Source organism: Diabrotica undecimpunctata, chromosome 1 (assembly GCF_040954645.1).
Source record: "Diabrotica undecimpunctata isolate CICGRU chromosome 1, icDiaUnde3, whole genome shotgun sequence".
NCBI lineage: Eukaryota > Metazoa > Arthropoda > Insecta > Coleoptera > Chrysomelidae > Diabrotica > Diabrotica undecimpunctata.
The window spans coordinates 185366764-185383292 of record NC_092803.1 but is presented as its reverse complement, the minus strand read 5'-3'; the positions used below and the strand labels follow the sequence as shown (position 1 = coordinate 185383292).

The window sequence follows — 16529 nt, the reverse complement described above, 5'->3', positions numbered from 1 at the left end:
ATAATCGTCTTGGGGGAGACATTCGAAGATCATTTGAGGAATTTAGAAAACGTTTTTAATCGACTTAAAGCTGCCCAATTGATGCTAAACCCCAAGAAGTGCCAGCTATTTCAAGGTAAAGTCAATTATCTGGGTCATATAGTCAGTAAAGAAGGAGTGGCCGTGGATAAGGGAAAAATCGATTCCATTAAGGAATGGCCAAAACCAACTGACAAACATCAAGTAAGAAGTTTTCTTGGACTATGTACTTACTACCGGAGGTTTATTAAGAAGTTTGCAGATATCGCTAAGCCATTAACGCGACTTACAGAGGAAGCAAGAGAATACCGCTGGGATATAGACTGCCAAAATGCCTTTGAAACGTTGAAAAAGCATTTAATAACCGCACCAATTTTGGGGTATCCACTGCCAGAAGGAGAGTTCATCTTAGATACGGATGCAAGTAACGTGGGAATTGGAGGAGTGCTGTCTCAGATTCAAGGAGGACAGGAACGAGTCCTCGGATATTTTAGTAAAGTCCTTTCAAAACCTGAGCGGAATTATTGCGTCACGAGAAGAGAACTTCTAGCAGTAGTTAAATCAGTAGAGCACTTCTACCAATACCTCTATGGCAGAAAGTTTCTAATCCGAACCGACCATGCCGCCCTTAAGTGGTTGATGCAGTTTAAGAATCCAGAGGGTCAGATAGCCAGGTGGATCGAACGACTCCAAGAATACGATTTTAAGATTGAGCACCGGGCCGGAGTTAGCCACAGAAACGCTGATTCTCTTTCCAGAAGGCCATGCCCAGCAGAGTGTTCCCACTGCAACAAAACGGAATCCAAGGAAGCAGCAGTGCTAAGAACGACGATTGTCAACGACGACTGGACGCCTACTAAGATAAGGGAAGAACAAGAGAGAGATCCAGTTATACAGAAAATCCGAAAATGGAAAGAGGAAAACCGTCGACCACCTTGGCAGGAAATATCAAACCTATGCTCAGTAGTTAAGACGTATTGGGCCCAGTGGGACTCATTTATCATCGAAGATGGCTTGCTCAAACGAGTCCTGGAAAATGATGACGGTTCAGAGAAGAGAAGACAGTTGGTGATCCCAAAGAGCAGAATAGCCGAAGTACTTCGTCAGTTACACGACAGTCCATCGGGAGGGCATTTTGGTGTAAGGAAAACCCTTCAGCGAATTCGGGAACGGTTTTATTGGATGAACAGTTCCGACGACGTAAAAGACTGGTGTAAGAAATGTACTATTTGTGCTACGAGTAACGGGCCTCACCGGAAAAGGAGAGCTCCTATGAGACAATATAATGTTGGAAGCCCGTTTGAAAGAATAGCTTTGGACATTGCAGGGCCATTTCCAGAAAGTGAAAATGGGGGCAAGTACATGTTGGTAGTAATGGATTACTTCACTAAGTGGGTCGAGATTTACGCACTTCCAGACCAGAAGGCCGCCACCGTTGCAGATAAGTTGATCCAAGAATATATCAGCCGATTTGGAGTGCCTTTGGAGATCCATAGTGACCAAGGCAGGAACTTCGAAAGTGATCTATTCCAAGGAATATGTGATAGACTAGGCATGAAGAAAACAAGAACTACCGCGTATCATCCGCAATCGGATGGTATGGTAGAACGAATGAATAGGACAGTTGGCAAGTATTTGACAAAGATGGTGTCCGATCATCAGCGAGACTGGGACCAATACCTTCCGTTCTTCACAATGGCCTACAGATCTGCTGTTAACGAATCAACGGGCCAGACACCAGCCAGAGTCCTATTCGGACGCGAAATGCGACTACCTTGTGATCTAGAATTTGGGTGTCGACCTGGAGAAGATGTAGCAGGTGAAGATTATGTGATCGAATTACGAAGAAGAATGGACGATGTACATGAGTTGGTCCGTTCCCACCTTCAGATCGCTAGCGACCGAATGAAGAAACGGTACGATACACAAGCCGAAAAGGGTTGCTTTAAGAAGAACGACAAAGTATGGCTGTATAATCCCAAGAAGCGAAAAGGTTGTTCTCCCAAATTGCAGCAGTTTTGGGATGGTCCATACCTCATCATGAAGAAGATCAACGATGTCATCTACCGAATAAGCAAGATTCCGAGGGGAAAACCGATGATAGTACACCATAACCGGTTGGCATCTTTCGAAGGTGACCACGACGTAGATGAAGAAGTGGAAGTAAACCAAGTCCAAGATGTGTCTGACCTCACGTTTGAGGAATTCATGGGTGCCTATGGAGGTACCGGTAAAGCGAGACATGGTGTTACCACTGAAGAAAAGCAAGATCTACTCGCGCTCCCCGATGACTACTCGCTGGCCCTTACCATCCCGGCCAGTATCAAAGACGCACCAGGGTTGGCATCCGTCTTTCGAAGGAAGTTTGGTCGAGTTGCAGAACTTCAATGCCAAGTGCCAGCTCCCGGTAAAACCTTGAAACTCCAAGATGCATCACGTTACCTTTTCTACCTGGTAACAAAAGACACTGCCCGTGACCAACCTACCTACCGAGATGTATGGGAAGCCTTACTTCAATTGAGAGGGCACGTACTAGAGTCCGACGTGCAAAAGTTAGCCATGCCAAAGTTGGAGTGCCGCCAATTAGATTGGAGAGTTATCCGAAATATGGTGGAGGAGATCTTTAAAGACACCGAAGTCCAGGTGTTAGTCTGTTGCAATCCGCATAGTTACTGGTGCGGAGAGAAAACCGTCCCTTGTCATTTTTATACAACTGGAAGTTGTAAAAGAGGGTCCAGTTGCCGATACCAGCATACCGTTCCAGTTCTAGTCCCAACAAGGTTCCAGGAGGAACCATCTTTTGAGAGGGGGGCAATGTTACGTAAAAATATGAGTCATAGTTTTTAACCTTTAAAACATGTTTTTATTCTAATATGTTGTAGAGATTACGAGAGGCCTCGATTTACCTGAGCGACCTTCCAGAACCAGTGCGAGGGAAATCCAGTTTGCCTTTACCGTTTCGCCATCGAAGGTTTTGGATTTTTCGAGATAACGGCACTGGTATATAATAACGGAACTTTATTTGGAAGGGACAGTTAATTCGGACGACGCGCTCGCGATAAAATGTTACGTTCGCTTTTTAATAAATTATGTATGTTTAGTGAAAATAAATAAATATCAGTCATTGTGCTTTTTAATGAATTAAGATAAGAACAAGACATTATAAATTAAAGACTTAACAATTAATAAATTCACAACAATAGGTTTACTTCGTTATTTATCTGTCGACTTATATGGACATAAATTGGGTACAAAAACACCAAAGTCCAGTGAAGTGATAACTGATTGATTATTTCGACCTTATTAATCGAACAGACGACTTAAATAATAGGTCAATATCGGAGTAAGTAATTTATATTTCACACTGGCCAGTTACAACAAAATATCCTACATATAATAATTATGATAAGGACTTTTTATTAAAGAAATGTGGGTTTTCATCTAATCTCAATATCACCATCTAGCACTTTGACACTTGGAAAACCTCTACAATTAAAATATAAATGTACATTATTTTAAGGTAATACGACATCCTCCAGTAAGAATTAACAAGGGAGTAATTTAACGCATTAATTAATTTTAATAAGATTTTTGAAGTCGATCTTCTCGACATCATACCTCACACTGTCTATCCACTTGACACTGTTTTTGTTTTCCATTATTAGCTTAGAAAATATAAGTATGTATCGTGAGGGACAAGATCTTTGCGGAATTTTAAAAACCGACCTACTGGTAATCCGATATAGATACCTATTGTAACACAGACCCCAAAGAGACATTTACAGAGTTGTACTAATCTGTATCCAATATTCAAATAAAATTATCGGAGAAAGTGTTGAAGTTCGAATTATTAATTTGTGTAAAGTTTATTTCACGAAAAATGGTTGAGTGCTTAATGATTGCAATAAAACCCGACCGCAAGTACCCCAGCTTAGTCAACATTAGTTGAGCAGGTAAGTATTCAGGTAAAATTGAAGTTACTGTGGAGTGTCGTTATCTTGTTTGTATAATAAATTTCTGGTTATATGAAAACGATTAAAAAATCGTATAAAATTATAAAAACGATTAGAATACATTTTATTTCATAAAGTTGTAAACATTTTAACAGTGAGTTTCACTATCAATGGTTAATCTTTTAATGACCACAATAAATTTGTTGATCGTTAAGTATTTCCTGGAATAATTATACAGGTTCCCTCTATTCTGTATAATTTGTAAAAGTATATAAAAGCGATAAGAAATTTTTAAATATACATTTTGTTTCATTTAGTTGAAAGTGTTACAAGTGTTACCAGTGTTATACCTATTTATATCTATAAAACAGCATTATGTGGCGTCCGTGGAAAAACATTGATGGTGCTTCTTCCAGTGTTCCAGCAAAGAAAAAGCATTTATCTGCTGACGCTAGAGAAATCGTAAAAACAATATATAGTTCTTTACTTACAAGAGGACTTACTGCTAAGACTGCTGCCAGTGAAATATCTGATTTAACGAAAATCCCTCAACCACAGTGAAAAGAATTACATCAAATCCCATTAAGTCAAGAAGGAAGCGTAAGGATTCCGGTTCTACCAAATGTATTGACGAAAGTGATAAGGACTTATAAGACGAAAAATTTACACAATGTACGAAGAGCAACGGATACCTACATTAGATGCTTTAAAACAACGGCTTACTAATGATGATACACAAATAAACTGTAGCCGGATTAGTCTTTGGAGGATTTTGTCTAAAATGGGCTTCAGATATCGTACAATTGACAAAAGGCAATTGCTTATGGAGTCCCATCGTTTACAAAAGTGGCGTACTGAATATATAACTTCCATAAGGAAGTACCGTACAGAAGATCGACCAATAATTTATCTGGACGAGACATGGTTTGACACCCATGAAACACCATCCAAAGGATGGTCCGATTCTTCCAACAGGTGTCAAACAAAAGCTCCATCAAACAAAGGGAAAAGAATAACAATTTTACATGCAGGATCAGAAAATGGTTGGGTCCCAAATGCCTTATGGCTTTCTGCAAAGAACATTAAAGACTCCTGCGTGGACTACCATGAGGATACAAAGGCAGAGCTTTTTGAGCAATGGTTTAAGAATTGTCTTATACCTAACCTTCCGCAAAATAGTGTGAGAGTAATGGACAATGCAAGTTACCACAGTCGTCAATTACATAAGTCTCAAAGTGCAAATAACACGAAAATTGAAATTTAAAACTACCTGTTAGAAAACGATATATATTTTGAAGAAAGTTATTTAAAAAATGAACTATTAGAAGTGTTAAATCCTTTTTTATTAAAAAAGTATATGTTTGTGACGCATTGGCCGAGGACATGGGACATACAGTGTTACGGCTTCCGCCCTACTATTGTTTATTTAATCCCATAGAGCATATGTGATATTAAGTGATAGTGTAGTCGAATTAATAAGGAAATGTGTTGATGATATCTCCCCAGAAAGTTGGAAAAATTCAGTACGCCATGTAATGAACGTAGAAAATTCATATTATGTTACTTTGAATCACATAATTAAACCAATTGTTATTAATCTTGAAGAGGATAGCGACAGCGAAACAGAATTAGGTATTTAGGAATTCATAAATATATTTTGGGTATTTTTTTTTGTAAATATTAACTTGTATATATTTTTCTATATTGTTTTTCAATTCATCTATTTTTTGTACATTATGTATTCGTTTGTATGTATATACTGTAAATAGAACTATTATTACTGTACATTTTTAACGATATCCGATTAGGAAGAGCAAAGACTTTTAAACACGCCAGTTTTTTGCTGGCAGTCCTAAGCCTGTAAAAAGTGTGAAGGAAAGTACCTTTCTGAATTTAGATCTATATACTACAATTATTCACGAAGAACAAAAAAACTACTTTCTTTATGTTAAAAATTGTTCAATTATCAAGTATATTCGCTTGAACAACCTGAAAATACCATATGAAATAATTTGATAAATTTTTATTATCGTGTATTACACAGCTACCAATGAAATATATTAAATAACAAACTTTCTGAAGTGCGACCCTGTGTATTTCGGTAGTTTATTGAGACACTCTTGTATACACAATAGGACCAACTCAGGTAACCATTAAGCACTCAACCATTTTTCGTGAAACAAACTATACTTAAATGTTTTTACCAATTGATCGAAATACTGATTATTTTTAAAGTAAACTACCTCATAATATAGTATTTAGAAAAATTTACTTTCACCTTTTTTCAAAATTGAGACTGGCAAAATAAAATATTTTTTCAGTTACGAAAATAAAAATGTTCTTTTGGTGGATTTACAATTTTTTTATTAACCGTGCTAAGTTCGTCAATTAACACTTAATATTAATATATTATACAGTGGGGTCCTAGAGTAACCGATAAATGTAATTTCTACGTAATTATAAAGCAGATGAAAACTACTGAACCTGGTCGATTTTTACACAAAAATATACATGTACAATATACAAATCATCAGTAAATATCTATCACCGTCCTAACATAATCGAATTAACAAAAACACCCATATATCTTTTATCACAGTTTATTTGCATTAATACCTAACTTAAAAGATTTACATGCAGCAACTAACTTCATGCTGTGAATATGCGCGTACTTTATAATGTCAATTTTATAAAAATTGACTCTCATCAATTTTTCCCAATCGCGCCTAAAGAAGTATAACTTCAAAAATAGTTTTTATTTACTTACATGTCACATGCGATGCCACAAAAAGTTACCCATTGGTTTTTTTACTATTATAAATTAAATGGTACACTAGCCACTTCGGAAATTCACATTCATTTGGGATCTTCCAGTTACAGTTAATCCAACTCATCGTCATTATCGTTCTCTTCATCACTCTCAGCCAAATTAATAATAATTTTCTTCAAGGCTGGGACATTTTTCATATAATCTTTTTCAATCTTCTTTACATGTTCTATTGCATTTTGCCAGTTTTGAGCACTGATATTTTTGAACTCTATTTTTATTAGTTCGACAACACTTTGGGCATCTTTTGGAGATGTGTTGTTCCACCCTACATGGTTTTTTAACTGATCCCATAGCAATTCTATGGGATTCAACACACAGTAATATGGAGGTAATCTTAAAACCATATGTCCATTGTGGCTAATTTATCTACAATATGTTTTTTAGTTACGACTTTTGTATGAAGAACCTGGATTAGTTGATCTTTGGTGTAATGATTCTCAAAATATAGGTCTTCGGCTATTAAAAATTCTTGAATTTCATCCCACCTACTCTGTTTGGTTGGATTTTTTTAATGCATCTTTAGTGATATAATGCATTGTCTATAACAATCACGCTATTTTCTTTTAAATTTGGGAGTAATGTATTCTCAAACCATGATTCAAAAAGCGTCCCTTCGATGTCTTGATGGTAGTCTAGAGAACTGTCTTTAATACTTTTGAAACTCGACAATAACGCATCGTTCACCCATCCATGTTGTCTTCCGCAATGTAATATGCAAATTCGCTTGCCTCTAGAATGGGCACATTTATTTGGCATTTTCTTGTACCGTTTGTCCAGGCTTTATCTATAGTTTCGTGAGAATCAAACCAAGTCTCGTCCAGATAATAAATTTCTCGACACTCACTGCGGTATTGTGAAATTTTTTCGATATATTCATTTCTCCATTTTATTAGGCGGCTACTTTCCATTATGGTTTGTCTCTTATTGACAGTTTCATATTTAAAATCATTTTTGGTCAAAAATCTTCCCAAAGTCTTTGTGGAACAATCATCAACATATGTTTTTCTTTTAATTTTGCCATGATATTGTTTAGGTTAGGCATAACTTTAGCTACATACATATTATATATTGTCTCACTAATAGGTTCCAAGAGGTGAGGTTGAATTTTTTTAGAGCTTCCCAAATCCTTTCTTGTTGTTCTACTTTGCGAACCTGTCTTTATTAAACGGTACACTGTTGCACAAGAAATTTTTGTTAAAACTGCCGTTTGCTTAACAGCTTCATATTTGGTCATTTTTTAGAAAGTCCATCAAATACATTAACACCATATTTTGCTCAGCTAATTCTTCCTATGCTGAGTACTTGGCCCCGTAGTTTCATCTTCATCTTCTAAATTATTAAGAAACAAAAAATCTCCGATGATGTTTGAAGCTTTTTATTATTGGGTATACATATCTGAGGAGACAAAAAAAACCTTGCCGACCCTGTCTCTAAAGCCACGAGCCGCCACTGTTAGTATATTATTTATAATTTTTATAGTTATATTACTATGATGCACGTCACAAAACTGTTATCAAGCACGTCCTCACTTACGTGTCGAAAACATGGACAATGACAAAAAGCGATGAAGAACGCTTAGGATGTTTTTTACGTAAAATCCTCAGACATGTTTAAAAAGGCGTATAACAAAATGGATTATGGGGCAGGAGCTATAATTTTGAGCTTTACCGCCTATATAGTAAACCTGATATACTAAGTCTAACAAAATAAACATGCTATGGTGGTCAGACCATATAGAGAAAATGAACGAGATGGAAACTACACATTTATAACCAAAGAACCGATGGAATGAAAGGAAAAGTCAAGTCCACAGCACGATTTAAGGACCAGGTTGAAGAAAACTTAAGGGTGTTAGGAGTACAAAATTTGAAAACCAATGCGAAGAATAGGAAGGAATAGAAGCTGATCCTGGAGCAAGCCAAGATCCACTATCGGTTGTAAAACCAATGATGATAATGACACCATGATGATCAAAAACCAGAAGTGTCAAATAAGGGATTGAAAATGTGAAGAAGGCAATCACATATATCTAAAGAGTAGATAAGTAAACGTGAATTTATCAAAAAGTAAATATTTATTAATTTTGAAAGTGAATAAAAAGTCCATGTGTAGAAAAATGCAGGTCCGGAAATTTGGAAGACAAAAAAATTAAAATATGTAGTACTCTTTGTATTGTATTATTAACACTTCTTCCTTAATGATTGACAGGTAAATTGTGTCTTAGCGCAACACATAACTCTGCTGTTGCAATTTAATCATTTATATTTGTTTGGTAATTGCTACCTAAGTCAAAGCTGCTAAGATGTCCACAACGGAATGCATTATCTTCATTTTATCTACTGCTCCTATCAATAGTGATCTGGACCCTTTTTGGGTCAATGTTTCCTCCAGTATGAGGTAAAAGAAGTTGTATTTACCTCCTCGGTGAAAATGTCATTTAATAATGTTTAAAAGTTCTTTGGTTAAACCGTCTATAGTTCTATACATGGTATTTAGCATTCTTCAAAACATATCTCGGAGCTTTCTATTTTTATACTGTTTACATCTAGAATCCATGTTTTGGCTCCATATAGTAAAATCGAGTAAATATAAGTTTTAATAAACATTCAGTGATAAATTGAGTTTTTGAGGATTTAGGTATTACTTAGTTGAAATTCTAATCTGAAATTTAAAAATTTGTACTCATATTTCAACTTCAACTGATGAAGGAGTCAGAGCTGGAATATATGGAGAGAATCCAAGGCTAAACCTTAGTGAAAGTCTAGGTAACCATCCACTGATACAGAGATGTGCCTGCAGGCAGTCCAGGGTCTCCAGACACCCCCCCCCCAGGGCCGCCGCTACCATGTGTGCATCGCACATGGGCGGCCAAAAGCAGTTCACTGATGATAATACTTTTTAGATTTATTTTGTTAAATTCGCCCGGTCGTTCTTAAGTGATAATTTCAAAATGTCCGAAAGAAAAAGAAAACGACTTTCAGGCTTTCAATATAGAAAAATAAAAGAGGCAAAAACTGAGGAGAAAAAAAAACTTAGCGGTGCACTGGAATTATTTTTGATGAAAAACATACATGAAAATATAGAAGACTCAGATATAAATTTAGGCCCATCAACTTCAAGCGAAGTCCAAACCATAGAAAAAAAGTACCAAACAATTGAATATTCCTGCGGATAGAGACGGAGGATTTGATGACAATAATAGCGATAGTGGGAGTGCGATGCTGAAACGCCTGAACCTGAAACCACCAACCAAGACAGAACAATTAATGTTCCAGTTAATCTGGATTGCAGTGTAGGAAGCTCCAGCATATACTTGGTTTCAGATGATCCCGGAAAATGGCTTGCAAATATGAATCCGGTTGCAAATGTGCAACCGATTTATATGAAGAAATTAAAGCTATTCAACCATTTTTTTTCGCAGAAAAAAGGCCTAGTGATATTCTTGAATATATTTACGAAAATAATCTTGTATCAACATTTCCCATTTTAACTATAATAGTACGTATATTCCTAACTCTACCTGTTACTGTAGCTACGAGTGAGCGGTCGTTTTCAAACCTTAAAATTATTAAAAACTATTTGCGATCCTCAATGAAGCCAGATAGACTTTCTGCTTTAGCAATGTTGTCTATAGAACATGAAGATTGTGCGACATTGGACATTAAAGATATTGTCAAAAAGTTTTCCGAAACGAAAGCCCGAAAAGTCTTTCACCTATTCACGGTTTATTTTAATTAAATGGACGTTTAAATTAGGATATTAGGATATACATATTCTGGACGTTGGATCATGGTTATTAAATTAGGATAAAGGACGTTTAAATTAGGATATTAGGATGGGATATTAGGAAATACATTAGGATAATATATGGACGTTGGATCATGGAGATTAGTCTAAATGTTCAAGTAAGTATTTATCTATTTACAAATTATTATTGTTATATTATGCATCTTCTGCACATTATGTATATTATCAAATATTGATGATTTTAAATTTCAATAAATACATAAAAAACATGCAAATGGGCAATTTTTTTTAAATTTAAATAGTAATTTTTCTGAAGATTACTATGAAGATGCAAAACAAATAATATCTGTTCCATTCACAAAACCTTTCAAAATGTAATGCATCTTCAACTATTTTAAATAGTACATAAAACTATACTGGTTTTCGACAGTATTTGGATAACTTTCAGATTGTTTTATGGGAGCCTTGAAAAATTATAACTTAACTCTTTCTAAAAATCTTTGAAAAAAAAAACGAGTGGACACCTCCCCAAATAAAATCTTGGCTGCATCACTGCTGCAGGAATTAATAACGAGGAACCGCAGGGACAGGAAAAATATGGATAGAAAAATTATATTGAACAACGAAAGCAGCTCATATAATACGGACATAATATACAACGAATATAAAAGCATATTATATACTTCTACTTCCAAACCAAGTACTATATTGAACATCTATGGAAAGGCAGAAGTCAGGAAGACAAAAAAATGGGGAAAGAGAAAAAAAGTCAATGAGCTCCAAATACCTTAGAGAAAGACAATGAAAGAATGTAAATACAATATTTCTTTCTTGACTTGACGTTTGTTCAATTTCAGTTTAAGTTATGTCAAAACAAGTACTTTTGTGAACATTTATCTTAAAATTTCGTACTTTCTAAAATAAATTCACTTACAAATTCAACGAATTTCGCGAATCATTTAATCTCATTTTTAACTAAACGCGTGAAATCGTCATCAGCCAATTCTACCAAGCTGTGAAATTATGTAGGAAAAGGATGAAATAATAATCTAATGTTTCCTTTATTAAATTTGCTGACTTGGCAAAAATAAACTGCAAATATTCACTGATTACGCAAGACTGACAACTTATTAGGTAAAAAAATATACACAGATGAGGGTTATCGTAGGTCATTACTTTTTTTAGATATTTCAAAACAAGATAATAAAATCTCTGCTATTAAAAATCTTCTCGATCCGAACCTGCCCAGGGAACGCAGAAAAGTAGGAAATCCTTGCATCCTGTATACTTTGATTTACCCTTTGTTTTTTCGCCAATTAACTGCAATAAATACTTATTTACATGGTGTCTACAGATAATGCCGAAAAAACAACAAGCGTACCGAAAAATTAACAACTACTATACACGAATAGGAATCCAGTGCTGTTTACGAAATTATGATCAAATTTATTCATTTAAGTCTTTTCACCCACGTTTTCCCTAGAATATGCAAGTTATTATACTTGTTGACCTTACAGAAATACAGTTAAAAAACAAAAATAGTGTGCAACAGGTAAGCAAATAACTGGATTTGCAAATTCCGTTGAATCTTTCAGCAAGAGAGTGAACTGATATGGTAGGTAGAAGGTAGAAGTATAACAGAACAAACAAATGGCTTACCAATTTCGCCTAAAATCACAGGTACCGGAAAATTTAAACACAAACACACAATTATTAATGTCTGTTGGCATGTAAAAAACCACTTCGCCATGTTTATTCCACCACCACGCGCTCTTCCCAAGACTATTAAATTATAATAAACACACGACGCGAGATATCAACTAGCAAAATCACCAGCCTCAACCTCATACAAGTTTCCTGAACAACTAAATAAAATAAAAACGAAAATTGTGAAAAATGAGACACAAGACAGAACACGTCATAAAAAGAGTGGGAGGATAAGGATGGATTTAGAATAACGATTCTGTGGCCTTGGTTATTATACGCCGAGGTAGCTGAGTAGCTTTAAGACTTCACAAAACCTCAGAGGATCGCTGACTATCCTTATCTGCCATAGTGTAATTGCATGTTGTTATCTCTCTTTAATGATTAGACGAACCTATAGGGTGAACGTGTGGTCAAACCGGTACTTGAATCATATACAGGGATGGCTTTTGAAAATTATTATGAATTATTTAATTTGTCTAAAAAAAGATAGGAATTTTACATTTATATGATAGATATATAAATAGAGATTTCGAATATTTACTAATGTTTTAGCCTTTAATTTAGGCTTGAACATGTAAAAAAATAAAAATTTAAGTATAAATCACCATCATATGAAGTATCAAAAATAACATCATATATGTGAAGTATAAAATTGTACACGTTTAAAAGTCGAAGAAGTGAATAAGTGTTAATTTAATACAATATGTGAATTTAATACTTCAAATAGTTCGAAAAGAGAGCATGTTTGACAGTCACGTTACTCACGTAAAAGCAACAACCCATACAAGAAAAGACATCATTCCATCAATAGACGGATAACTATAAACTGTTTTATTGTCTCTATCAAAATACGATATTTCCGTGTTAAGACAAGAAAATCCTTGCACAAAAAAAGAAAAAACAGGATGCGTGATGGTTTTCTTTTTTCACATAATCGTAAGTCAGTACACATTTTGACGTATCAATAAAACTTCAATACGTTTTATACACAGAACAAAATATACATTATATCAAAACTAATTATTTTATTATCACTTTTATTGCCAATCACAAAACCTAAATGTTCTTTAATGATTTAATAATAAAAGTATATATTCTTTATACTATATATTATAATAATTTAAATAATGTTTTTAAAATTAAAAGTAACTTTATTATTTATTTATTTTTTAATTATATATTATTTCAATAAATTAATGTTTGCTCCTGACATCATTTGATAATTTATAACAAAGCATACGTTGTTTACTTTTGACAGACCTGTCAAATATCAAATAAATATCATTTGGTAGTATATTTAATTATTATATAAACTAAATAAGATGTTTAAAAATATTAATTATATTTATACGTAATTTTTTTTATTGGTACCCTATTTTACTTATTTAAAGTATGCCGTAGCGCGTTTAAATCGAACTTTCAAAAACGCGCATACATAACTTGTAACGTTAAATAAATAAAATATGAATAAAATATTACTAACAAATATTTCAAAAGCTTTATTTAAATATTTGGAAATCTGAATCTTTTAAATGAATGTGAAAGGGGCACTTGGTACTGTTTGAAGTATTTTTTATATTTCTATTTTTTAAATCAGAGGAAATGCTGTTCAAATTAATACTACCGACATTCTCGGAAGTCAATGGGCATAGATAAATAATGTAGTATATAGATATAGATAGGTAACTCAATGTATAAATTTCGTTCATTAGCACCTCTTGCGAGTGGGGTCATTACTAATCATTATTTGGCGGGAAATTCAAATTGACAAGTAATAATTTCATCCTTTAGCGCCCCTTACAGGCCATTTCGTTACTAATTAAAATTTACTGGGAAATTGAAAATATCTTATTATTTTTGGATGAAATAATCTCACATATATTATTAAAAAATAAAAGGATAAGTAAAAAAAGCACAATTTTTTCTAGATATGCGTGTATTTATTTGTTTTTTAAGATAAAACAGTTATAAACTAATTACATAATATTTATTACATTGATATTTTCAGAAACAAATGTTAAATACTATTATTGTTTGCTTCCTGAAAATTTTTAAAATTGACGCTTCTACAGGGAGCTATTTAAACGATCTTTTAAAAATAATTCACACCATTTATTACTGGAAATGACATTTCTAATGGCTAATTTCTGATTATTAATGTTACAGTACATAACATAACGGTACAAAACAATAATTTACCATGTTTAGTTTCTTTACTAGCACAACACAAAAATTATTTCCTAGAATAACTAAAACTAAACTTTAAACACTAAGTAACCAACTTAAATTAAAATTACTAAGAATAAATGCCAACGGAAGTTAAAGATACATTGACATGGAAAATGCATATTAATTGCATGTTAGACCGATATATAAAGGGTTTAAATTTTAAAAAAATTGTTACTAAGACTTGGTGGGGAGCTGGCGTTGATACCGGCTCACTATTCTATCGTGCCTATATCAGGTCCATATTGGATTATGGATGTATCGTGTACGGCTCTGTTAATTCACAGATTTTAAACAAAATAGATATAGTAGCAAAGCAGCCGTCATATTTAGTAGATGGCTGCTGAAGAGTTTGCTGTGGAACTCTGAGAACCTCATCATCTTGTTTGTATGTAAATATAGATAAAAAGGAGATATTACAAAAAAAGTGTTTTGAATTATATTATTTGTACCGTTTTTTGAACACACTGATGATGTTTAAAAGATACTATATTTAACTTGTGTCTTATTTTAATTTTAGTTCTTAAAGCATATTATTCAGCTCTTCGTTATTGATATTTTATGGACTTTACGGTCATAACATTTTTATGTTTAAGGTATTAGTCATGTTGTAACTGGCTGATTGATAACTAGTCTACGCCAAAAAAAAGTTAAAGATAAAGATAGGATACAGTTAAAAGCTGTAAACCAACGGAAGATCTGTCATTACTTTTGACACAATATACATTGCGGAATTAAGTTTCGTTTGATTATTTTATTTGTGACACCACGAGATTGTGTTAAAATGAATGATTGGTTAAAGTGTTCGTGAGAGAGATAGGCTGTCATTTCTCTTTATTTATTGACTGGGATCAAAGAGATGGGGGAATGTTCTAAGGTCATATAAGTTTCCGGGGCATGCCAATGGGGTTGTACTTCCATTAGTGGCACTCCTAATAATGTTTGAAACATTCTTCTTATTCTTCTTTTAAGCAATATACAACGAAAATTGCGATCGAAAAATCGTGCGTGTTTTAAAGACCTCAATATCCACTTATACTTTAATATACTATTAAATTGAGAAGTGTCGTAAAAATTTAAACAGATGATTCAATATCGTTATTACTTTAATGACATTTTTGACATTTAAATTTTGACAATCATATATATATAACGAGTTTATTACAGCTGCTGCCGTTTCTCGCAACCTAGCTTCCAACGCTTGCGATCGATCCAGTCATCTACTTGTAGACCAATATCTTCCTTTGCACCTTTTACTTCTCGTCTCCACGATCTTCTTGGTCTTCCCTTTTTCCTGCGGTTGGTGGGGTTCCACTGTAACATTCTCTTTGGCCATCTTTGATCATTCATTCTTTCTACATGGCCATACCAATTTCAGCCTTTTGCATTTTATAGTTTCCAGGACGTCAATGTCTATGCCCATACGCTCTCTGATTTCAGTATTCCTTACTCTATCTCGTCTAGTGAGTTGGCAACATCTTCTCCAATAATTCATTTCCATTGCTTTTATTTTGGATGCGTCATTTTTATTTATTACCCAAAGCTCTGAACCATATGTAGCAATGCTTTCTATGATACTTTTGTATATCCTAATTTTTGTGTTTCGGGTGATGTGGTTATTCCAAAGTATACTATTCAGTTGACGTATTGCTGAATTTCCTTGACCAATTCTAGTAGCTATTTCTTTTGTATTCCGACCATTGTTTGTAATATTTACACCGAGATATTTATAGCTATCAGTATTTTAAATTTGTTTGCTTCCTAGTTCTAAGTGCTTCTAAGTGCTTTTAGTGCTTCTAAGTGCTTTTTTGACAATCGTTATGAATCGAATCTTACATCGATAGATATTTTTTTAATGTTTTAGTTCCCATTTAATGTCTAGATTTTGTTAGTTGTTTTTCATGCAGTTTTTAAATTAAACCTACTTAGAAAAATATATGATGACTAGAAACGAATTGATCGAGACTAGTGAATCGATGTGAAGAACCGCTGTGACGCTACCCGTGACGCCTTCTTCCCGTGGTGCTAGTTTCGTGACGCTCGTCTCG

At 34.1% G+C, this 16529-nt stretch overlaps 1 protein-coding gene across 1 annotated transcript in view; it reads right to left on the bottom strand.

Moving 5' to 3' along the window:
• The window catches only part of l(1)G0289 (plexin domain containing lethal (1) G0289), a 110721-nt gene extending 98267 nt beyond the window's left edge, over nucleotides 1–12454 (bottom strand). The window contains exon 1 of the mRNA XM_072520765.1: nucleotides 12208–12454. Within this exon, the coding sequence (XP_072376866.1) occupies nucleotides 12208–12298 (91 nt within the window). The 5' untranslated portion in view covers nucleotides 12299–12454. The remainder of the gene's footprint in view (nucleotides 1–12207) is intronic.
• Nucleotides 12455–16529: the final 4075 nt, after the last annotated feature.